At 47.4% G+C, this 24,929-nt stretch overlaps 1 protein-coding gene and 1 non-coding gene across 2 annotated transcripts in view; both read left to right on the top strand.

Moving 5' to 3' along the window:
• The first annotated feature begins 4,243 nt into the window (after window positions 1-4,243).
• LOC130126896 (U1 spliceosomal RNA) lies at window positions 4,244-4,411 on the top strand. Its single transcript, XR_008811750.1, has one exon. It is a non-coding gene; the product is annotated as a U1 spliceosomal RNA (small nuclear RNA).
• Window positions 4,412-8,445: 4,034 nt separating this feature from the next.
• Window positions 8,446-24,929, top strand: part of pdss2 (prenyl (decaprenyl) diphosphate synthase, subunit 2) — a 43,137-nt gene continuing 26,653 nt past the window's right edge. Inside the window, exons 1-2 of the mRNA XM_056296243.1 lie at window positions 8,446-8,949; window positions 19,484-19,618. Of these exons, the coding sequence (XP_056152218.1) occupies window positions 8,690-8,949; window positions 19,484-19,618 (395 nt within the window). The 5' untranslated portion in view covers window positions 8,446-8,689. The remainder of the gene's footprint in view (window positions 8,950-19,483; window positions 19,619-24,929) is intronic.

Below are 24,929 nucleotides of genomic sequence, written 5' to 3'. Positions count from 1 at the left end.
TCTACTTATCCATGCACGTTACACTTTTTTAGACACGTTGGCTGTTGGGTATCGGGTCGGACCGTTCAGTCGAGCGGTTAACGACGTCTCCCACGGTGCGGGAGATACGGGTTCGCGTCCCGGCTGCGGCAGTTCCTGTGGCTGCTCCCCGAATTCGCTACCATGTTCAAAGTTCGGCCCTATGAAATGATGACGGCGGCCCGGGGTGCGTGATACTTTACCTGAAAACAGCGCTGTGTGCAATTTAAACCTCTTTTCTAGTCTGGATTTCGATCCCTACCAGCCTCACGTGGGTCGCCCCTGCTCTGGCGGCGCCACTAAAGGCGTTTGTCGTCATCCGTCTTAAGAGCTGATTGCTCCATCAGTCACGACTGCTGTCTTCTGTTCTTTGTCGACCACAGCAATATCTGGTGGGTTCGCCAGCACCTGCTTGTCAGTCTGGAACTTGAAGTCCCACAGGATCTTAGCGTTTGCCGTACACTGTCCCGTCCACTTGGTTATGCCTTTCAGTGTACGCTTTCCCCACTAGCATTTTACACCCTACTACTAAGTGCTGGACTGTCTTAGGGGCGTCTTTGCACATCTTGGGTCTTGTCTGGTGTCGTAGACCCCTACCTCAACCGATCTGGTGCTGAGTGCCTGTTCTTGTGCTGCTATGATCAGAGCCTCTGTGCAGTCCGTCAGTCCAGCCTAGCTCTAGTGGTGATGTTGGGGTGTCCGTGCTGTCCTTCAGTCCAGCCTAGCTCTAGTGGTGACGTTGGGGTGTCCATGCTGTCCTTCAGTCCAGCCTAGCTCTAGTGGTGACGTTGGGGTGTACGTGCTGTCCTTCAGTCCAGCCTAGCTCTAGTGGTGACGTTGGGGTGTCCGTGCTGTCCTTCAGTCCAGCCTAGCTCTAGTGGTGACGCTGGAGTGTCCGTGCTGTCCTTCAGTCCAGCCTAGCTCTAGTGGTGACGTTGGGGTGTCCGTGCTGTCCTTCAATCCAGCCTAGCTCTAGTGGTGACGTTGGGGTGTCCATGCTGTCCTTCAGTCCAGCCTAGCTCTAGTGGTGACGCTGGAGTGTCCGTGCTGTCCTTCAGTCCAGCCTAGCTCTAGTGGTGACGTTGGAGTGTCCGTGCTGTCCTTCAGTCCAGCCTAGCTCTAGTGGTGACGCGGGAGTGTCCGTGCTGTCCTTCAGTCCAGCCTAGCTCTAGGGGTGACGCTGGAGTGTCTGTGCTGTCCTTCAGTCCAGCCTAGCTCTAGTGGTGACGTTGGGGTGTACGTGCTGTCCTTCAGTCCAGCCTAGCTCTAGTGGTGACGTTGGTGTCCATGCTGTCCTTCAGTCCAGCCTAGCTCTAGTGGTGACGCTGGAGTTTCCGTGCTGTCCTTCAGTCCAGCCTAGCTCTAGTGGTGACGTTGGGGTGTCCGTGCTGTCCTTCAGTCCAGCCTAGCTCTAGTGGTGATGTTGGGGTGTCCGTGCTGTCCTTCAGTCCAGCCTAGCTCTAGTGGTGATGTTGGGGTGTCCGTGCTGTCCTTCAGTCCAGCCTAGCTCTAGTGGTGACGTTGGGGTGTCCGTGCTGTCCTTCAGTCCAGCCTAGCTCTAGTGGTGATGTTGGGGTGTCCGTGCTGTCCTTCAGTCCAGCCTAGCTCTAGTGGTGACGTTGGGGTGTCTGTGCTGTCCTTCAGTCCAGCCTAGCTCTAGTGGTGACGTTGGGGTGTACGTGCTGTCCTTCAGTCCAGCCTATCTCTAGTGGTGACGTTGGGCTGTCCGTGCTGTCCTTCAGTCCAGCCTAGCTCTAGTGGTGACGTTGGGGTGTCTGTGCTGTCCTTCAGTCCAGCCTAGCTCTAGTGGTGACGCTGGGGTGTCCGTGCTGTCCTTCAGTCCAGCCTAGCTCTAGTGGTGATGTTGGGGTGTCCGTGCTGTCCTTCAGTCCAGCCTATCTCTAGTGGTGACGTTGGGCTGTCCGTGCTGTCCTTCAGTCCAGCCTAGCTCTAGTGGTGACGTTGGAGTGTCCGTGCTGTCCTTCAGTCCAGCCTAGCTCTAGTGGTGACGCTGGAGTGTCCGTGCTGTCCTTCAGTCCAGCCTAGCTCTAGTGGTGACGTTGGGGTGTCCGTGCTGTCCTTCAGTCCAGCCTAGCTCTAGTGGTGACGTTGGGGTGTCCGTGCTGTCCTTCAGTCCAGCCTAGCTCTAGTGGTGACGCTGGAGTGTCCGTGCTGTCCTTCAGTCCAGCCTAGCTCTAGTGGTGACGCTGGAGTGTCCGTGCTGTCCTTCAGTCCAGCCTAGCTCTAGTGGTGATGTTGGGCTGTCCGTGCTGTCCTTCAGTCCAGCCTAGCTCTAGTGGTGACGTTGGGGTATCTGTGCTGTCCTTCAGTCCAGCCTAGCTCTAGTGGTGATGTTGGGGTGTCCGTGCTGTCCTTCAGTCCAGCCTAGCTCTAGTGGTGATGTTGGGGTATCCGTGCTGTCCTTCAGTCCAGCCTAGCTCTAGTGGTGACGTTGGGGTGTCCGTGCTGTCCTTCAGTCCAGCCTAGCTCTAGTGGTGACGTTGGGGTGTCCGTGCTGTCCTTCAGTCCAGCCTAGCTCTAGTGGTGACATCGGGTGACTGTCTTCACCTGGGCTAGCTCATCTGGTCTTATCCCAACGAAGAGCTACTGTAGCTCAAAATGCTGAAAAAGTGAATGCTTACTATGATAGACAGGTGTCAGAATACACAGTGCATCGCAGCCTGCTGTGTATGGGGCTGCGTAGCCACCCGGTCAGAGTGCCCGTGGTGACCCCTGTCCACTGAGCACCAGAACCGGACCATGGTGCAATGGGAGAAGGTGGCCTGGTGTGACGAATCACAATTTATTTTACATCACGTGGATGGCCGGGTGCATGTGTGTCTTCTACCTGGGGAAGAGGTGACACCAGGATGCACTATGGGAAGAACGCAAGCCGGTGGAGACGGTGCGATGCTCTGGGCAATGTTCTGCTGGGAAGCCTTGGATCCTGGCGTACATGTGGATGTTACTTTGGCACGTACCACCTACTTAAACCTTGTTGCAGCCAGACCAAGTACACCCCGTTCGTGGCAACGGGTTTCTCGGATGGCGGTGGCCTCTTTCAGCAGGATGACGTGCCCTGCCACACTGCAACAATCATTCAGAAATGGTTTAAGAAGCATGACAGAGTTCAAGGTGTTGCCTTGGCCTCTAAATTCCCCCGAATCTCAACCCGATCGAGCGCCTGTGGGATGTGCTGAAAAAACAGTTCCGATCCAGGGAGACCCCACCTTGCAAGGTACAGGACTTAAAAGGATCTGCCGCTAATGTCTTGGTGCCAGATACCAGAGGACCCCTTCAGAGGTCTTGCGGAGTCCATGCCTCGACGGGTCAGAGCTGTTTTGATGAAACAAGGGAGACCTACATAATATTAGGCAGGTGGTTTTAATGCTTCGGCTCATGATGTATGTATATAGATAGATAGATAGATAGATAGATAGATAGATAGATAGATAGATAGATAGATAGATAGATAGATAGATAGATAGATAGATAGATAGATAGATAGATAGATAGATAGATAGATAGATAGATAGATAGATGGATAGATGGATAGATGGATAGATAGATAGATAGATAGATAAATATTCTGCTCCTCATTAGTTGATCACTTTTATCAACATCATTGATGGTTTCCAGAAAAAAAACGCTATATATGTATGTGTATATATATATATATATATATATATATATATATATATATACGTGTGTGTGTGTGTACGTGTGTGTGTGTGTGTGTGTGTGTGTGTATATATATATATATATATATATATATATATGGATGACATAGAAAAGATGGCCCCCTGAAGGGATGCAGTCTAGTCCGTATAGCTTTTGAACAATCAAATAAAACCGTGGGGCTGCCTTCTTTCTTCCCGATCCATCCTTCTGTCAGAAATCATGCGGCGACTGATCCCCAATCAGAAGCGACGTTACCCACGTAATCTCGGGAAGTGATTTGTGTATTTTACAGAAAGAACTCCCTGGCCAGTAGTTTTGCATGGAAAAGAAACGATTGGGAGACTAGAGTAACCTGAGGCTTCACAACGCTAGATTTCTCCCCCAGACTGACCAGTAGATGTTGGTTTCCCTTATGGGAGATCTAGTTTCCATACAGGCCGGTCACAGAGTTTCCAACAGCCGTGGGCCCTTTAATACATCGACTAAAATGGAAATTCACCCCCGAACAGACCCCACAAAGTGTTATGTTTCAGTTCCAGACAGCTTACTTACCTGGCAGGGGAGACACCACGATCAAGAAGCCGCTGGTTCACCCAGGGCGAGGCTCAGCCATTGCAATCCAGCCGTCTGACCGCTGCGAATTTCCCGAACGCGTGGAATCTCGACTGCATCATTTCTAGCAGTGGTGGGACCACATTCGGGATATCCCCTGTGATTTTAGGGCAGCACGGTGGCCCAGCGGTTAGCACTGTTGCCTCACAGCAAGAAGGTCCTGGGTTTGAACCCAAGGCCGTCCCAGGTCCTTTCTGTGTGGCGTTTGCATGTTCTCCGCGTGGGTTTCCGCCAGGTGCTCCGGTTTCCTCCCACCGTCAAAGACATGCATGATAGGGTCAATACTCCTGCCTGTGCCCCTGAGCAAGGCAGTGGAAAGAAGAACTGGAGTTGGTCCCCGGGTTCTGCAGCTGGGCAGCTGCAGAACCCGGGGACCAACTCCAGTTCTGCTCCTATACAATAGGATGGGTTGGATGCAGAAGACGAATTTCGTTGTATGTCCGTACAACACACCAGTAAAGTGCGTCCTTTTCCTCTCTCATCGTAGTTGTGAGTATGAACAAGTGTCTCTGATGGCATTCAAAGGGAAAACCTGGAGCTGCTCATTAGCGGTCTGATTAGAGAAATTGTGAGAGTGACCTCGTGGACGTGTGATAGAGCCTAATCTTAAACTTAAACATTACCTAATCATTCCCTCCATTTGGCAGCAGAAAGACGTTTCTATCCCGCCAAAAAATAAAAATAAAAAATTGTGTGAGAATAAGCGAAGACTGAGAGGATCCAGTCTTACTGCCACTGCAGAGCCAGATAGTGGAAGATTCTTCACTTCCCTAATCTGGACGAGATTGTCCAGAAAAAACAAAACAGCAACCCGGGAACAACACAGGAATGGCTGTTTTGAAGTGGATTTCCACTCGAGCAGACCTCTCTGTTCAAAATGCTACAAAGTCCTCACCGATATCTACCCCAGATGGGGAAACACTGTTATCTTCTTCTTTGCGGCTGAATTTATCTGCTTCAGCGGCATGCTACCTTCGGCCGTCCGCGTTTCAAACCTGAATTACAATGAGTTGGCGGTTGGAGAGGCGGCGGGAGTGCTTGGCGATGCTGCTCATAACCCGGTTACACTCGTTTGAGCCGGAAAATACCTCGGAACAGATGCTGTGAACCATGACTCGGGGTCGAGGTGAGGTGACTCTTCTGTGACAGTCCCCTGGACGGCCGGCCCTCATAAAATCTGAGATTCCTTCTTTAATCAGTCCTGCCATGTGTAGCGATATCCTCCTAGGTTTTTTTTGACCATGGCTTATCCCATGTGTGATGCGTTTGACTGTTAAGCCACTCAAACCCAATGCACGAGCGAGTTAGTCACAATGACACTCGGGGTCCCCTGTGTGACTCAGCGAGGTAAGATAAGACGTCTCACTATAGGATTCAAAAAGAAGAATGTTTGTTTTTTAAGGAAACCGCAGATCCATGTTTTATAAGCTGACCTCGACAAACTCCGTCTTCCCAGTCTTCATTATTAGCAGATGGGGTAGGATTCAATGAGAGCATTGTTTAACATATCACTGCCAGGGCACTTCTGTATCACTCTGTGACTAACTGGTGTATTGTCGCAAGGATTGCATTACATGAACTGTAATATGAGGGGTGTCCATTTTTCCCACTACAATGTTAGCTATTTTTTTTCTCGATGGTCTCATTACAGAATAATTTATTGGTTTTTTTTTGTGGTTTTGTTTTTTTGGCCAACTTTTCTCCACATTACAAACGTTGGCTGCCCATCTTTCGGCGCAGGTTGAAAACTCACCTCTTTTAGAGCTACTACCCTGTTACTTGCTCTTAGCACTTATTGTATTCACTCATTTAAAAAACAAATCTCTTTCTTGCGCTTTTACTTTAGCACTGGTTTTGCTCTTAGATGCTTGTTTAGGTGCACTTATGACCTCTGATGACTAGTAGTTCTCCTGATTTCCTACATTAAATGCACTTATTGTAAGTCGCTTTGGATAAAAGCGTCTGCTAAATGACTGTAATGTACATGTAATTTCCTCATATTTAGATGGTTTTCAGATGACTGACGGTCCTCAGAAGGATCCGGGAAATGATGATGGGAAACTACAATTGGTTGTTTTTATTGTTTAATTTACTTGTACGGACACTTATGGTGATACTTTTAACTGTAATGGTATTTTATCACTCGAAATCTAATGTTGTATCTGTTGGTTAAGGTCTTTAACTTGCTTGTTCTGTAAAATCTGCTTGTTATACACAACAATTTTGCTTTTACATCAGTCTTGCCACTAGCTGCCTCCTTCTGCATTTGGCTGCTGCGGTGAGGACATAAAGACATCGTTTTTCTGGGGAAATCCTATATGAGTGTAAATTGAGCAACTACAAAGGAGCTCATAGCTTGGATCTTTGTAGATTAGCTATTTTCCTGAATACACCAACAATACATTTTTTTCAAAAATGACATTTGTTTACATTATATCTTAAGAGATTGCAGATTTCATGTGTTTTTGTTTTCTTTTGTTTTGCTAAAATGACAAAGCATGCCCAAGTTGTAACCAGAAAAGCCCCTTGGATTTTCCTTGACCTGTACATTATCCTGGGTTCTGCAGAAGAACAAAAGATATGATAAGATGAACAAAACCTATTTTCCAATAACTCAGGAGAGATAGGATCCAGTTTGTCTTGGGGATTAATTAAACATTACTAAGTGATTAATGCATAGACTGAAACTTACTTATTTAGCACTAAATGAACCTGAAAAAAAATAAATTCAGAACTAACTGAAATTAAATAGAGCCTGGTGTCTTTAGACTGCTACAGTATATTGAATCTGTGTAACACAGCGATCGACGTATCGCATGGTTTGAATCATGCAAACTAACTGGCCCTATCTTTTATCTCTGAAAACAGCCCAGAAATAGATCCTTCTTCTTCTTCTTCTTCTTCTTTTTTTTTTTACATACCATATGTGGACAAATATACTGAGCATGTAAGCATTCAGCACAGCATGCCTGTGGCAGAGTTCAACCAGCAGGAACGCAACACTGACAGATTCATTCCTAGAAATGAGGATAATATGGACCGTATTTGTACAGAAATACTGAGTTTTCATCCAGGACTGGTGTCTTTCACCAAGAGAAAGCCATATAAGCCTACTTCAGGTATTAACTCAAAAAAAATGTTTAAGGGTGCAGAAACTCTTCAACTGTTTGCTTGATTCTGGCTATTTTTATAGCTGTAACCCCACTGAAATGTCACAGCTGGAGTTGATATTTTATTAAGTGTTGAGACAAAGTAATCTTATTGTGGATAACCGATTTTAAACACACACCGGGGTGCGTGGTATAACTCTACTGATAACTATCTTTTAAATATAAAAAAATAATTGCATTCTTTGATCATCATATTAGTGTTACTTGTTGGCCCTTTAAGATACATCCCATAAAAGGCCACGTGCAAATCAAATATTCCAACATGTTTGAATGTATGATTAACACAAAAGGCAGGCCATAAGGTTATGCTTCGACTATAAAGACAATGAGACAAAGGTCCAGGCATTTTCCTACTATCTCTTCCAGGTTATCATCGCCCCAGCAAAGCTTTTCCAGTCATTTTTCACGGAAGTGAACAACCCCAGAAATGAGACCATTCACAGACAACCCCGGAGAGACTTCCTGGCCGCCATCATTACACTTCAGCAGCAGGGGCAGCAAGCTCATCTGGACAAACATGAAAATATACCTGCATGTCAAACTTGGCACAGTTTTCAATTTTAGATCATTTGATATCTTCTTTTATCATACACTTTTAACACAACATTCAACAATATATTGTAAGTCTGCCCATTTTACGGGGTAAATTTTATATTCATGAAATTAATTTTGAAAGGGAAAAAAAACAGTCGAGGATATTCGTGTGGGATGTCATTTGTGCATGGCTCTAGAAAACCAAGAACATTTATACATTTGATTCAATGGTTTATTCGTACCTGTATTGTTTTCTTTTTTTCTTTTCTTTTTTTAAAATTCCCCTGACTGTATTATTTGTTCTTTGGCGTTTGTGTTTACATTATAACCCCCCCAAAAAACAAAAACAAAAACAAAAACGTACACTTACGTTGAATTTGCGTTTTGCGACCTGCCGTATTTCGGTTTTTAAAGATGGCGGCTTACTGTGCGATGTCGTGCTGGGGAACGTAGCTTTCTTCTCTTTGTAAATTAAGTTCATATCTCAGTGGTACTTTGTTAAGTCGTTCATAAAGTATAACAATCCGTCATAACTTGAATGTCTGTGTCCGATTAGAGCATGGTACGGTTTCCACTAGATTATAACGTGATTACAACCGTTGCCCTCGGCTGCTGTAAACAGACTTCCACCACGTAGAGATCATCTTTACATTACGGAGACTATCCCAGCGACAATGGCGATGAGGTCAATGAAACTAGTTAATGCGACGTGGTCGAAACTCGGTTTTGTCAGCCGAGGACGGAGGAGCTTGAGTCTGTTCTCCAACACATCCTCTTCATACTGGAGTAAAGTGGTCTCGGATGCGGAGAAAATCGTCGGCTATCCCACCTCGTTTATGAGTTTGCGCTGTTTGCTGAGTGATGAACTCAGTAATGTGGCCATGCACGTCAGGAAGCTGGTTGGAACAAAACACCCTTTACTCAACACTGCAAGGTAAACGATAGGAAACCTACTGCTTGCTGAAAATGCTATTTCTTTTTCGCAAATGTGCTCCTTCTGCTCCCTTATACTCCTTGAACACCTCTCATAAAAACAGGTGTTTGCACTGTATGTATAAGACGAGCAAGTTGGTATCACTCGTACAAAACATTCGTGCTACTAGTCATAGCATGGTGCTCAATTTTGTCTCAATTAATGAAAATACAAGAGTGTTACCTAAAATTTCCTCACAAATAAGGTAAGAGATATTTGGGGGAATGTCATTTGAAAACAAGTTTTGATCTGATTTAATTTAAATTACCAAACATTTCAATTTGCTAACTCTCACGTGAATTCTTGAATATGGTATTTTTGCCTATCTAGGCAGATATTGTGATGTATATTGAAATTGTGTAAAACTCGCTATGATTATTGTGATGATGATATTTTCCATATTGCTCAGCTCTATTCTCAAAGATAGCCTGGGGAATGTATTTTGTAGATGTGGTTTGCCTTCAGCGGCAAGGTGGCACAGGGGTTAAGCGCAGTCGCCTCACAGCAAGAAGATTCTGGGCTCGAGCCCCGTGGTTGTCCTCTGTGTGGAGTTTGCATGTTCTCCCTGTGTCTGCGTGGGTTTCCTCCAGGTGCTCCGGTTTCCTCCCACTGTCCAAAGACATGTAGGTCAGGTGAATCAGCCATACTAAAGGTATGAGTGTATGTGTGTGTGTGTGTGTGTGTGTGTGTGTGTGTGTGTGTGTGTGTGTGTGTGTATATGTATATATGTTGGCCCTGTGTGATGGCCTGGCGGCCTGTCCAGGGTGTCTCCCTGCCTGCTGCCCAATGATTGCTGGGATAGGCTCCAGCATCCCCACGACCCTGAGAGCAGGATAAGAAGTTCAGATGATGGATGGATGGATGGATGGTGTGCCTTCAATCAGTTGATGCAATTGTCAGTTGTGGATTGATGCACACACTTGAATAGATTTGAGGAACAGAAACGTGTTGTACAGTGTGGACTGAAAAGAAAAGGGAGTAAAAACTGAACATGTGCACTGTGCTGTGGAGGACCAGGGGGCTCATTTATTAAATGTTCTCACACACTCGGGGATTTTTTTTTTTTAAAGATTTTTTGTTTATTTATTTTTTTGGCATTTTCTGCCTTTATTAGATAGCGATAATCCAGAGAGACAGGAAAGGCAGGGGAGAAAGAGGGTGTGACATGCACAAATGAACCGAGCCAGATCTGAACCCTGGCCACTGCGGTAAGGAATCAGCCTTATGTGGTATGCGCTCTACCAAGTGAGCAACCAGGGTGCCCTATACTCAGGGAATTTTTTAGCCCTCGAGTTTGTCGTACAGACAGGAGCAAAGCCTGATGTTTATTTGTGACATATATTGTCTGCCTCTTTCATCCAGCAGTCACTCAGGCTTGCAAAGACATGAATATTAGGCAACTGGCAACTAAATTCAGCAGTTACCCAGTCTTCTCTATGAGACAAGTTGAAGGGTTAGAATATTCAGTAAGACCAAATTTGTGTGTAAGAAGAACATTGCATAAACGAGACTCCAGATGACATAAAAACCAGGAGGCAGCCATATTTACACACTGTGCTTTGTGGTTTAGTCAATGCCAATAAAAGAAACAATCACGTCTTCTCTCGTTTCACTTTCCCCCTTAGAGTGAGTACTATTTATACCCACTTCAAATTCAGTTCTGTTATCTTGCAGCCCCATTTCCAGAGGGCATCATCTAGTTTTAGTCAGACAAGATATTGCTTTGGCCTACTTTTAAGATAGGTCTATCATATTAGGACCAAGAAAAATGTTCCAGAAGTGGCTAGATTTTATAAAAACTGAACAAAGCCAAAATGGTCAAACTACTCTATAAACTGTTCTTCATTCTTGAAAACAAATCTTGGATTGATCTAAGCTTGTGTTTCCACCTCTTTGTGGTGATTGTTAACTACCCATTAGCTTGCAGTGTGACTGTTTCTACCGGTACCTTACTGGTGGAGATAGTCACACTGCAAGCTGCTCCCTCAAGTGTCTAGAAGGAAAAAATTGCACTTTTTTTCCCCGGAGAGCTTTTTTCCTTTTTTTAATTTCGTGCTTCATTTACATGAAGTCCAGCAGCAATGATTGAATTTTAAGGTTAATGTTGTTTTGTCCTGTCAAAGTGCTGGTTATGATTTTAAAAACTCACCTTATTTTAAAAAGTCACCTGTTCTGAGGTTTTAGAATGTAAAAAAAAATATGCTGTCCCCTCAAAAAAAAAGAAAGAAAAAGAACTAACTTGAATGCAGTTATTCTCAGTCCAGTCTTCGGGCACCATCAATACTGCTGGTTCCCTATTCTGCCAGGAATAGAAGCAATTAGCTTGAAAAAAAATGTGGAATGCATGTCAATAAGTGGCTGAGAGATGTTTCTTGCCAGCATAACCTAATTAGCACCATACATTTAGATCTTGTAATTCTTGCCAACTCCTTGTTTTGGCTTATATGTCTAGCAGCCTTGTGTTAGCCCCATACTGACTCCATCTCATCATCAGTATCATATTGCCCAGTGCTTGGTCACAGGACCGCCAGTTTCCAGAGATGCCTTGGCATGAGATTCCTGAGTGGGATTTCTCTGCACGTTACTTCGCATCTGAAGTACTGAGAAACGCTTAGCGGCAGCGGAGCTGGACGATAGACATGAGGAGGAATGAACTGGATCTTGTAATTCCTGGATATGAAATGAATATAGACTAGCGCTTTCCAAACATGAGAAGTATGAAGTGTGGTGTGAGTGTGTGTGAGAGTACCAAATTGTGTGAGTCTCATGCTCCCTGCTGTTCTCAAGGTAAACTTGCTAACATGCAACTGAGCATTGCCAGCTGGTCCCTGGTACGACGTTTAGAACAACGCATTGTCGGCAATTCCGAAGCTTTACGAAGTGAATTACCGAAACATTTCAAATCCTCAAAAATACAATGTTACGTTAATGTATGTAGTCACAAGTAGATAAACAACCCTGATATAATTGTAGGCCCTACTCATCTTGGATGTGGTGTTCTCTCGTCAAACCTCTGATGTCTGAATTGAAATTGCTGTCAGTTGGGGTGTCCGGGTAGCGTAGCGGTCTATTCCATTGCCTACCAACACGGGGATCTCTGGTTCGAATCCCCGTGTTACCTCCGACTTGGTCGGGCATCCCTACAGACACAATTGGCCGTGTCTGCAGGTGGCAAGCCGGATGTGGGTATGTGTCCTGGTCGCTGCACTAGCGCCTCCTCTGGTCGGTCAGGGTGCCTGTTCAGGGGGGAGGGGGAACTGGGGGGAATAGCGTGGTCCTCCCATGTGCTATGTCCCCCTGGCGAAACTCCTCACTGTCAGGTGAAAAGAAGTGGCTGGCGGCTCCACATGTATCGGAGGAGGCATGTGGTGGTCTGCAGCCCTCCCCGGCTCGGCAGAGGGGGTGGAGCAGTGACCGGGACGGGTCGGAAGAGTGGGGTAATTGAGCGGGTACATCCATCCATCCATTATCCAAACCGCTTATCCTGCTCTCAGGGTCACGGGGATGCTGGAGCCTATCCCAGCAGTCACTGGGCGGTAGGCGGGGAGACAGCCTGGACAGGCCACCAGGCCATCATACACACACACACACACACACACACACACACACACACACACACGCATTCATACCTATGGGCAATTTAGTACGGCCAATTCACCTGACTTGCATGTCTTTGGACTGTGGGAGGAAACCGGAGCACCTGGAGGAAACCCACAGAGACACGGGGAGTACACGCAAACTCCAAACAGAGGATGACCCGGGACGACCCCCAAGGTTGGACTACCCCAGGGCTCGAACCCGGAACCTTCTTGGTGTGAGGCGACCGCGCTAATCACTGCGCCACCGTGCCGCCTTGAATGGGCACAACTGGGGTGGAAAAACGGGATAAATCCAAAAAAGAAATGACTGTCAGTGTCTCGCCAGTCCATGTGAACCCCCGGGCTTGCCCGGGTCGCGCTCCCTGTAAAGCCTATTGGTGTGCTTTGAAAAATACAATGGTGTGTTTCGGAGCCCTGGAGTAGCAGACGTGATATTGTACGTTTAACAGGTAAATTGGATATGCGGTCTCACGGCGTGAGGAATAAGATGCGTAGCTTGAGGAAAGGGTCATTTGTTTCAGGTTTCAAGTTTATTTGTCAAATGCACAACAATACAGCGGCGTGGCAGACGTCGCTGGCAATGAAACACTGAGGCATCAGGTTAAGCTCAAAAAAGCAACAAAAAAAAAAAAGACATTCAAAGTTAAACTGAAGGCTAAAATCCGAAATCTAAGATTTATCAGTGTTTACAGGCGTTTCGTCACTCATCTAAGAGACCTCTTCAGGCACTGAAGAGGTCTCTTAGATGAGTGATGAAACGTATCTGTCAGTAAACATTGTATCCAGATGAACTGATTCAACCTTGATTTTCTTACCTGGATTATTCCAGAATTTGAAATCCAGAAATATCCCTGGATTGCAGTGTGAAAGATGCTACGGCCCAGTGCCGTGTCATCCAGAGGGTCGGCTATGGGTTGTGCTCTTATCAGAATGAGTTGCCTTCAGGAGAGGTGCTCATGCATCTGTTCATTGGCCCTCGCACATCTGGAGCACTCGACCCTTTCTAAATGTCACGCCATCAGATTAGCAGAGGAGTTGACTGACCCTCTCCGTTTGGCTAAAAAGGAGAGCAGCAACTCAGTAGGCCACGACAAAAAAAAGAAGAGTCCTCAAACTCAATCCCGCCTTCCAGACGGGCGTGTTGGAAACAGTAGCCCAAGGGTGTAATAACCTATACACCTAAATCTGATATGACAATCCATTTGGGTGTTGTAGCAAAGGGGCGGGTGCGGGAGTGAAGCAGACCTCTGACAGTCTGACTCCTCACTGTCAGCTCAGGTTGGCTGGTTCGTATTTCCCACTGTGTCTCCGCCTTAGACGCGCGGCGGATAAAAATACCCACAATAGCAGACAGGCAGACCCTCGCGGAGTTGAGTTTCGGTTTTTCCTTTCCTTTCATTCTCAAAAAACTGCAGCTCAGCTAACTTTGCCCCAAAGTCTGGCGTTGCAGCGAAGAGACCGTGGCCCAGAAGACCAAGCAGACATTTTGTATTCCTGCTTTTTATTTGATTTGATGTGATTTATTTTTGAATGACAGTCCTTGACATAGTTTGATTCCACACCCTCTTTGTCTCTCCAAATATTACTGAGGGTTGTCCATCTCTGATCAACTGATCTTCGATCAATGGGTTTTTTGATGAGGACTTTTGAGTGTCGCACACCGGTCTGGCGATCTGATTAGCGGCGCAGACATAAATCAATTACGAGTGTCGGAATAAAAACCGCAATTTGTAGGCTTAAGTTCCTGGGGGCACAATGGCCTTTTGAAGCATAGAATAGGCAGTTAATGAGACTGAGGAAATCGCTGCTGTAGGCTAGACCATTAGCTCCTAATGAGTCCAAGACACTTGTTGAACTTTTTTTTTTTTTTTTTTGTAATTATAAATGACATTTTGTAGCCAATCCACAACCTTGACACACTTTTGTTAAAGGAAATGTGGGGAGAGAAAAGAATCTTCCTGTTTCAGAAGTTAAATAAAGAGTGATGCCAGTGTTTAAAAACCCAACTATTGCTTCTGCTGCGATGCTCAGTGAGTGCGTTGAGGCAGCTGAGTGGGTATTAACGGGGGGGGGGGGGCACCAATGTCACGCTGTGGTAGAATTAAATCCTCATGTTGGGGCTTGATCATTGGTCAATATTTTCAATTTATCATAATCTTTTTTTTTTTTTATAAACATATTTTTTTGGCATCATCGTCACACAAAAAATATAGTGACATGAATTGTTCCAGTAATGGAAGCCGTCCACCCCCCTCCCCCTCCCTCTACCACCCCCTCCCATTTAGTCTTTTGAGCGCCTTCTCTTAGGTCGAGGAATTATGAAGACAATAATAACAATAATTATTATTTTTTTGTAACCCCCCCCATTTTTCTTCTCAATCACCCAGCTCTCTGAGCCATCCTGGTCGCTGCTCCACCCCCTCTGCCGATCCGGGGAGGGCTGCAGACTACCACATGCCTCCTCCCATACATGTGGAGTCGCCAGCTGCTTCTTTTCACCTGACAGTGAGGAGTTTCACCAAGGGGACATAGTGCATGGGAGTTCCCCCTCCCGCCCTCCCGAACAGGCACCCCGACTGACCAGAGGAGGCGCTAATGCAGCGACCAGGGCACATACCCACATCCGGCTTCCCACCCGCAGACACGGCCAGTTGTGTCTGTAGGGACGCCCGACCAAGCCGGAGGCAACACGGGGATTCGAACCGGGATCCCCGTGTCGGTAGGCAATGGAATGGACTTCTGCTCTACCCAGACGCCAGGCCGAGGAATTATGATGACATAACAGTATAATAAAAATACATAGCTGTTAACAGTAATAATGAATGAGGTACATTAGTGTAAAACAGAAATAAAAATAAAAGGAGAGGAAAGTGTCTGGGTCACTGCAGTGCATAAGAAGCTGTTGGGGGAATTTCAGTGTACCACCCAAAATGTAGGATTCAGGATAACGTACAGCGAGCCGGTCGCTATTGCGAAATAAACCCCTTCAGGGTGATGCGGGACCCCCGATGCGGCTGACTGTACGTTATCCCGCTTCTTAAACGGCTACTTACGAAAGAAATCGAGAATTTGACGCACAAAATGGCGATTTGAAGATGGTTTTAGTGCTTCCGCTAAAAAGTGTAAAAAAAAGTCCGTCAGATGCGTTTGTCCATTAGAACTGCGTCCATAGCAACGGTCTGTTATCCATAGCAGCGGTCTGCATAACAGACCGTGGGATGCCCTGATGGACCAATCAGGATCGAGTACTCAACAAAACCGTGTAATAAATTGTGTTAATCGTCTCCCCCAGGTGTCATTCCGGGGAAAGTGGGGTCAGACTCTTGGCACGAGTGATCAGGGGCTGCTGATGACTAAAATGTGTCCGTCGAACCCCGTGTGGAGAATCTGATCTTTTCCAACTCCCAAGAAAGACGTCGTGCCAGGAAGTAGGTGATGGGGCCAACAGTTTCTTCCGTAGTAAAAGTATTGGTAACACTTTAGTATGGGGAACGTAGTCACCATTAATTAGGTGCTTATTGGCATGCAAATTAGCAACATATTGGCTCTTAATTGGTCATTATTACGTACTCATTAATGCCTTATTCTGCATGGCCTTATTATACAACCAGTAAGCCATTAACTATGAGTTTTCCCTCTATAACCTCAGAAGTATTGCTTATTAGTAGCACCATCTCAATATGCTTTGCTTAGTATGGAGTTTATAAGGTGGTAGTACCACAAGAAGAGTTATTCTCCCATACTAACACTTAATGAATATGCTCTGTTCTTACATAACAAAACACAAAACTACAAGTGTTCATAGTGTTAAATTACTGTAAATTAAGATTTTGTTACTTAGAACATGTTCCCCATACTAAAGTGACATCTTGATCATTACTAATTCACTAGTAATTGAGTTTTTTTATGTTCCCCATACTAAACTGTTACCAGAGTATTCTCCGATGGGCCATTAGAGAGGTAAACGAGATAACGTTTGCCTGCTTTACTGATGTGTTTTTGCCGTCTTCAGGTGCGCCAGATAAAGCAATCTGCGGGGGCCGGTCTATTACTTGTTCTAATAGTGCTGAAATGACTCTGAAGTAAGACTTCCGGTACTCCCCCGGTCTGGGAAATGACCGAAACATATGAGTGAGATTACAAGCAGCCTGGGAACATCTGTCACAAGCGTCGGCCGCGTTCGGGTAGATTTATCATAATCTTTGTCTGTAACTGCAGCTGAAAATCCCCACCGGAGATGGATGTTCTGCATAAATTCTCATAATCCATTTGTTAAGGGTGTTGTTTAGGCCAAATGCGGACGCGGGATCGATAATGCGCCGTATGTGAAGCCGCACATTTGTATGTGTTAAGGTGAGGTCCTTCTGCGCGAGGGGTGAGGTTGTTGAATCTCTTCCTCTCTGCTGCAGCGGCGAGCAGAAGGCGTGGTGACCTGTTCACAACCCTCGAAAAAGACAGCAGTCCATTTCTCACCCTCGCCGTTTCCTCTCCCTCTCTCTCTCTCTCTCTCTCTCTCTCTGTCTCGTTCTTCCCGTCCGTTTCCCTCGTTCTCCCTGCCTCGTTTCTCTCCGTCTGTTTCTCTCACTCTTTCTCTCCTTCAGTCTGTATCTTTCTGTATCTCTCTTGCTCTGGACCTGTTTATTCTCTCTCTCTCTCTTTCTCTCTCTCTCTCTCTCTCTCTCTCTCTCTCTCTCTCTCTCTCTCTCTCTCTCTCTCTCTCTCTCTCTCTCTCTCTCTCTCTCTCTCTCTACTTCTTTCACTCCACTTTCTCTCCCCCTCTTTCGTATTTGTCAGTATTTCTACCCCCCCTTTCTCTACTTGTCTGTATTTTTCTCCTCTCTCCTCCTGGCTGTGTGCCTTTCGTTCTTTCTCGCTCTCCCTCTCCTTTCACTTTACTTTCTCTCTCCCTCCCTCGGTATCTGTATTTCTCCCTCTTTCTGTCTCTCTCTCTCTCTCTCTACTTGTCTGTATTTTCTCCTCTCTCCTCCTGTCCATGTCTATGTACCTTTTTATATTCCTCACTTTTTTCTCTCTGTCTGTCTGTCTGTCTCTCTCTCCCTCTCCCTCTCTCTCTCTGTGCATTATCCTTGCCCCACCCTTTTGCAGGAGGACGGGCATGATTGATTGATGTGCGGTGGTGTGGCCGGCGACATTAATATGAATCATCTGCCGCTGTCGGGCCACAGATTTACCTGGACTCCCCACATGGAAAGCGGCTTCATAGTTTGTGGCTGAAGCCATTTCTCAGTGTGCCAGGCTGTTTGGTATTTTCCAACCCAGTTAAAATTTAGAGGGATGATAAATAGCTCCCACATCCAGGCCTGCGATGATGAAAGACGGGGCCTACTTAATGTCAGCAGTATCGTAAATTGTCGGAAAGTAACTTGAGGTGTTTCACGCCGTGGATTTGGTTTAGACCCCCCCCTCCTCCTCCTTCTGAGGAAGAATGCTAATGGCTTGTTGGTCTGCGTACTTGTCTTTTTTTAACAAGTAGTGACACACAAGTCGCTGAGTCACATATTTCATTTCTTATCTTTCTTGACTTCTTCCTTTTCTGTCCGCCCGCTATTTCCCTCCATCTCTCTCTCTCGCTGTCTCACGTTCTCCGTACCCTGGTTTCCTTTTTTCCCCCCCTATCTCCCTCTCACCATATTCTCGCATCTACTCTCTTTTCCTCTGGTTCCTCCACCCACGTCCTCCTCCTCTTCCTCCTCCTCCTCACCCTGTGGTGCTGGGGGTGGGTCGGGTAGGGGGGCGGTGTGGTGGTGGGTGGGTGGGTGTGTGGGTGTGTGTGAGGGGGGGGGGTAAATAGAGAGCAGAGGGGGGATACCGGCGTCTGGGCAGCGAGCGCTCTGGGGGCGGAGCCGCGCGTCTGCCTCGGAGCCCCTAACGAGAGTGTGATTCATGGCACAAGGGGCTCCCGAGGGACAGGATTAGAGGTGCTCCGTCTAACCGCTCCCCGAGGAGAGTAAAAAGATATTTAATCTGGCCACAGCCCAGCCCAGACCGGACTCTGTGTGTGTGTGTGTGTGTGTGTGTGTGTGTGTGTGTGTGTGCGTGCATGCCTGTGTGTGCACGTGTGTGTGTATGTATACACAATGCAACCACATGCATGGTGGTGCATGTGTTTCAATATGTGTGGGGGTTTGTGTATTTGCGGGTTGGCGGTCAGGACGGGGTTGTAAAAACTATGCCGTTGCACAACTCATTGATTATGGCCCTGTTTAACTTGTCTTTTTTTTTTTCATTTTACACCTAATTTGTCAATTTGAAAAGCTCATGATCAATTCATTTAACGCCGAGCGCTGCAATTTGCGGCGCTCCATAAGAAGACAATGAAGTCCTTCAGTCAAGTGTAACTGGTGTATTGAGTGTTGCCTTACACCTGAAATCCACTTAGACCTGATAAAGCGTTGCACTCCCTGACAGCACTGCTCCTGGATTGGTTAGCGTGAAGTTATGTATAAAACCGCTCTCTGCTGGTAAGGACTTAAAGCAGCGTGTGTGCCCTTTTTGTCCTCATAGCATCTGTCAAGTTTTCATTTCTTTCGAAGGAATAGCAAACAGAACGATTGAAGGGAGTGACTACATAACTTGAGTCAGCATACAGGAGTCTTTTTTTTTTTCCCCCCAAAATAAGAATAATGCCCTTTTTAGTGAGATGAGATCTACCTTTTTGCAGGTTGTGAATATCGTGGCATACGTAGTGTCTCGGCTTCGATTCACAAACCGACAGCATCTGGCCTTTATTCCCAAACGATCATGCAAAACAGGTCCTGACGACAGAGCTATTCCAGTCCACTTAATCAGCATCCGTGTGTGTACCGCTGAAGGAGTTACACACACTGAAAGAATGGCTAATGGTATTCTAATCAGCCAACTGTATGTCTTTGCAGGGGCTTTGTCTACGACAGCAGGAACAACCTTCAAATGAGGGGACTGGTTGTTCTGCTCATGTCAAAAGCAGCGGGGCCCAGCCACATGGAGGCCCAGCTCCTCGCTCAGGACATGGTCAGTGGCATCTACCCCAGGTAAATCACATCCACATATATGTAATCCCTGCTGGTGTGAGGTGACGGTCGTGGTTGGGTCATTTTGCATTTTTTATCTTCAGAAAATGGAGGACTGCACAGTATGTGCCTTGACTCCTCGTCATTAAGTCTCGAGGAATGATCTATTAGAGCCTACTACTACTTTCGGCTGCTCCCGTTAGGGGTCGCCACAGCGGATCATCCATTTCCATTTCTTAAAATGGAAATGGATATTCTAATAGATCATTCTAATAGAATGATGTATTAGAATAATATTTGTTGTTTTGACTTTAGTTTAAAATATCTTTAAATGTAAAAGATGCTTCCTCATCTCCATTGGTCCACTGATGTCTTTCCCGCCTTATGTACACATTGGAGTTATTTATTGAAGGGGGAGGGAGGGCATTTTATAGGTGATGGTGGCTTGATTGCGGCGCAGTGGCGTAGTGGTTAGCGCGGTCATCTCACAGCAAGAAGGCCCTGGGTTCAAGCCCCGGGGTAGTCCAACCTTGGGGGATCATCCCAGGTCGCCCTCTGTGTGGAGTTTGCATGTTCTCCCCATGTCTGCGTTGGTTTCCTCCCACAGTCCAAAGACATGTAGGTCAGGTGAATCGGCCATACTAAATTGTCCCTAGGTGTGAATGTCTTTGTGTGTGTGTTGGCTCTGTGATGGGCTGGTGGCCTGTCTAGGGTGTCTACCCGCCTGCCGCCCAGTGACTGCTGGGATAGGCTCCAGCATCCCCACCACCCCGGTTGGGATAAGCAACTTGGAAAATGGATGGATGGGTGGTGGATTGAGTCGGATGTGTCGCCCAGTGCCACATTTTCTCAGGGTGCTCATAGTTCCTGTATTCTGCCATTTTCTGTCCGCGTGAAATTGTCATTGCAATTACACTACTATACGTTTTCAACAAGTACCAAAATCAAAGGTCATGTTGTGGAGCTACGTGTGCCAATCATGCCATTGATTCCTTTGAGCGTGGCTTGCTCCGCTTTAAGAGAAGTGGAATTGGTCTCAGCTCTTTTGTGGTAAACAGGAAGGTAATCAGCTTTGTTAATGTTTCTTTTATTTCTTGTGTTCTTATTTAATCACACCATTTTGAAGAAGACATTCGATACACCCATGAGGGCGCTGTTAAAAGTTATGTTGGCCATTACATTTGCAATTATGCTTGATTATTTTTGCTGTTATTATTATCGTTATTATCCACACCAGGTGGATAGCCCAGAGGTGATTATGCATTTGTGTGTGTGTGTGTGTGTGTGTGTGTGTGCGCGCGCGTGCATCTGTCCGCAGCTAATCTAGCAAACTACTGGACTTATCAGCCTGCAGATTTTTGTGTGCATAATGTTTTTCCGGCCATTCTAAGACTTTTACACAGCGCCCAAGTAGATTGTACGGGAAGTATGGAAAAAGAGGGTTTTTTAGTTTGCAGCGCTCAAGCTAAAAACTCTACCTAATAAAAATGTTTTGCCTGTCAGTCTGAGGATGTGCAGCCTCCTGGGCGGACCCTCGCACGAAAGCAACGTCTTGGACATGAAATGACTTGAGACTTATTAGAAGACTTCAAATGTGTTTAACCGTAGCAGTTTCCGTGATATAAGCCGAAAGAAGGCGAATGGCTGCTCCGCTGATTGACTGTCATTCATAAGACGGTAAGAAAACATAGCACAGCCGTGGGAAATGCTTTATTGTAGCTACTGTGATGACTTCCCGCTGTGATTGTGATTAATCCTACTCTTGAAATTGTATTTTTATAGGGTAGAGGCTAGTTCCCATCGATGCAGAGAACGGAAATGGGAGTAGGGAACGGTCAACTGAGCATGCGCGAAATGCCTCTTCCACGCGTCCCGCGTAGCATCCAGGCGCTAGGATTCTAGGAAGACCCGCCCCTACTCTGCGTCTGATTAGCTTACTTTAACCCTAACCCCGCCCTAACCCTAACCTTAACCTACCCGAACAACAGAGGCAACGAGTACTTGCGCATGCTCAGCTGACCGTTCTCTGCATCGATGGGAACTAGCCTCTACCCTTTTTATAGCGGGGTTTTAACATTTGAGACTAGCCTAAGGCACTTCTGCGCAAGCACACCCAGCTGCAGCCTGCAGTATGGGGCGGGGCTACACATTTGTGGGGCGGGGCTACACATGGGGGCGGCGGTTAGGGGGTAAGGGTGTAGCTCCACCTCGTTCTGCAGGCTGCAGCTGCATGGGTGCTACTCATTCCCCGTGGCGGCGAGGTGAATAAGGCGAATTACTTCACTAGTTTCACTCCACTGAATTGGAGTGAAACTAGAAAAGAAAATACAAAAATAGACTTAATGAGGTGCTATGTGAGCAACCGGTAAATATGAACAGCCCAGCGTTACCAGTGTAGACCACTAGGTGAGTCGCAGGTAAGTATATGATGATATTGTTATCTTATAGGCTGTAACACATCAAGCTATTATGTTCGTACAAACTTACAAAATGTCCATAAAAGGCATCACTATCAGTTATCGAACATGTAAAGAACATGTACTTGCTTTCTGAGGGATACGCAGAATGGATTAATTTGGATGACACATGAGAAACTACAGATACAACCATGCCTTTTCAGTTTACGGTTCTTCCTACTTCCTGTTTCCCCCCCTATCATTTTGGACATCAAAATAAAAGCTCCACAGTCATTCGTGCATCTAACGATACAAAACTCATTTCAGCAGTCAACTTAGTGTCTCTTCAACATATAAAACATATCCAGGGCAGAACATCCAGTTCTCCTCCAGTTCTCCTCCAGTGCTCCTGTGCTGTGCTGAGAACTTTCCAGACTCATACCCGAATACATAATGATTTGGTTTTGGCACTGTCGCTGCCAGATCTTCTTTCTTCTTTTTTTTTTGAATTTTTTTCTCCCTTTTTCTCCTCAATTGCATCCGGCCAATTACCCCACTCTTCCGAGCCATCCCGGTCGCTGCTCCACCCCCTCTGCCGTTCCGGGGAAGGCTGCAGACTACCACATGCCTCCTCCAATACATGTGGAGTCGGCAGCCGCTTCTTTTCACCTGACAGTGAGGAGTTTCACCAGGAGGGCGTAGCACGTGGGAGGATCACGCTATTCCCCCCCCCCCAACAGGCGCCTCGGCCGACCAGAGAAGGCGCTGGTGCAGCAACCAGGACACATACCCACATCCGGCTTCCCACCCGCAGACATGGTCGGTTGTGTCTGTAGGGACGCCCCACCAAGTCGGAGGTAACAGGGGGATTCAAACCGGCGATCCCTGTGTTGGTAGGCAACGGAATAGACCGCTACGCCACCCGGACGCCCGTCGCTGCCAGATCTGACTCAACCGTAGACATCAGGCGTGCGCATAGCCGACTCCGAGCGGGCAGCGATGGAGAGCAGCGTTGGTCGAGCGAGCTAGAGAGGGAGCGGAGAGAGGGAGCGGAGAGAGGGAGCGGAGAGAGGGAGCGGAGAGAGGGAGCGGCGAGAGGGAGCGGAGAGAGGGAGCGGAGAGAGGGAGCGGGGAGAGGGAGCGGAGAGAGGGAGCTAGAGAGGGAGCGGAGAGAGGGAGCGGAGAGAGGGAGCGGAGAGAGGGAGTGGAGAGAGGGAGCTAGAGAGGGAGCGGAGAGAGGGAGTGGAGAGAGGGAGCGGAGAGGGAGCGGAGAGAGGGAGCTAGAGAGGGAGCGGAGAGAGGGAGCTAGAGAGGGAGCGGAGAGAGGGAGCTAGAGAGGGAGTGGAGAGAGGGAGCGGAGAGAGGGAGTGGAGAGAGGGAGTGGAGAGAGGGAGCTAGAGAGGGAGCGGAGAGAGGGAGCTAGAGAGGGAGCGGAGAGAGGGAGCGGAGAGAGGGAGTGGAGAGAGGGAGTGGAGAGAGGGAGCTAGAGAGGGAGCGGAGAGAGGGAGCTAGAGAGGGAGCGGAGAGAGGGAGCTAGAGAGGGAGCGGAGAGAGGGAGTGGAGAGAGGGAGCTAGAGAGGGAGCGGAGAGAGGGAGCGGAGAGAGGGAGCGGAGAGAGGGAGCTAGAGAGGGAGCGGAGAGAGGGAGCGGGGAGAGGGAGCGGAGAGAGGGAGCGGCGAGAGGGAGCGGAGAGAGGGAGCGGCGAGAGGGAGCGGAGAGAGGGAGCTAGAGAGGGAGCGGAGAGAGGGAGTGGAGAGAGGGAGCTAGAGAGGGAGCGGAGAGAGGGAGCGGAGAGAGGGAGCGGAGAGAGGGAGCTAGAGAGGGAGCGGCGAGAGGGAGCGGAGAGAGGGAGCGGAGAGAGGGAGCTAGAGAGGGAGCGGAGAGAGGGAGCGGGGAGAGGGAGCGGAGAGAGGGAGCGGCGAGAGGGAGCGGAGAGAGGGAGCGGAGAGAGGGAGCGGAGAGAGGGAGCGGCGAGAGGGAGCGGAGAGAGGGAGCGGAGAGAGGGAGCTAGAGAGGGAGCGGAGAGAGGGAGCTAGAGAGGGAGCGGAGAGAGGGAGTGGAGAGAGGGAGCAGAGAGGGAGCGGAGAGAGGGAGCGGAGAGAGGGAGCGGAGAGAGAGAGCTAGAGAGGGAGCGGAGAGAGGGAGCGGAGAGAGGGAGCGGAGAGAGGGAGCTAGAGAGGGAGCGGCGATAGCGAGAACAGTGTTTATCCAAGGCTTTTAATCACTGTAACCACGAGAGGTTCTTCATCATACAGTCTTAACTCTGCACAACGTTTTTTAGGCTGATAGGTCCAGTAGTTTGCGAGATTAGCTGTGGACACACACACACACACACACACACACACACACACACACACACACACACACACACACACACACACACACACACACACACACATATACACACACACACACGAGCGACCAAATGCATAATCCTCCCCAGGCCACCGCCTGGTGGAGATAATAAAGACATGTCTTTTACAAATGATGTTAAGCACAAGATGATCTTTGTGTGTGTGTGTGTGTGTGTGTGTGTGTGTGTGTGTGTGTGTGTGTGTGTGTGTGTGTGTGTAGGTGTGTGTGTGTGTGCTCTCTGATACACGTTTGCAGGCGTGTGTATGTGTGTATTTCTAATAAGCCAAAATGCCATACGGCTCACATTAAGGCTTTAGATAAAGCCGGCAACAGCGAATGAGAAGCGAGGCTGTGATGAAGTTAGCTTAATTATGCAAATAATAACGTTTTAGGGATAAAAGAAATTAAAGCTTTACGTTACAATCCTGAATATCCTCTCTTTTTTTTTTTTTTTTACTGAACTTCGCGACACCTATGGACACCGTGTTAATTTGCAGTGTTGTCCGGGCGATCCAAATCCCACAGATCCTTTCGGAAATGAAGCAGTCACCCGGCGCCATTACATCATCACACCTCCTCTG

The sequence above is a fragment of the Lampris incognitus genome, chromosome 16 (genome assembly GCF_029633865.1).
Source record: "Lampris incognitus isolate fLamInc1 chromosome 16, fLamInc1.hap2, whole genome shotgun sequence".
Classification (NCBI taxonomy): Eukaryota; Metazoa; Chordata; class Actinopteri; order Lampriformes; family Lampridae; genus Lampris; species Lampris incognitus.
The sequence above is the reverse complement of the archived record's forward strand: the minus strand, read 5'-3'. Positions and strand labels throughout refer to the sequence as shown.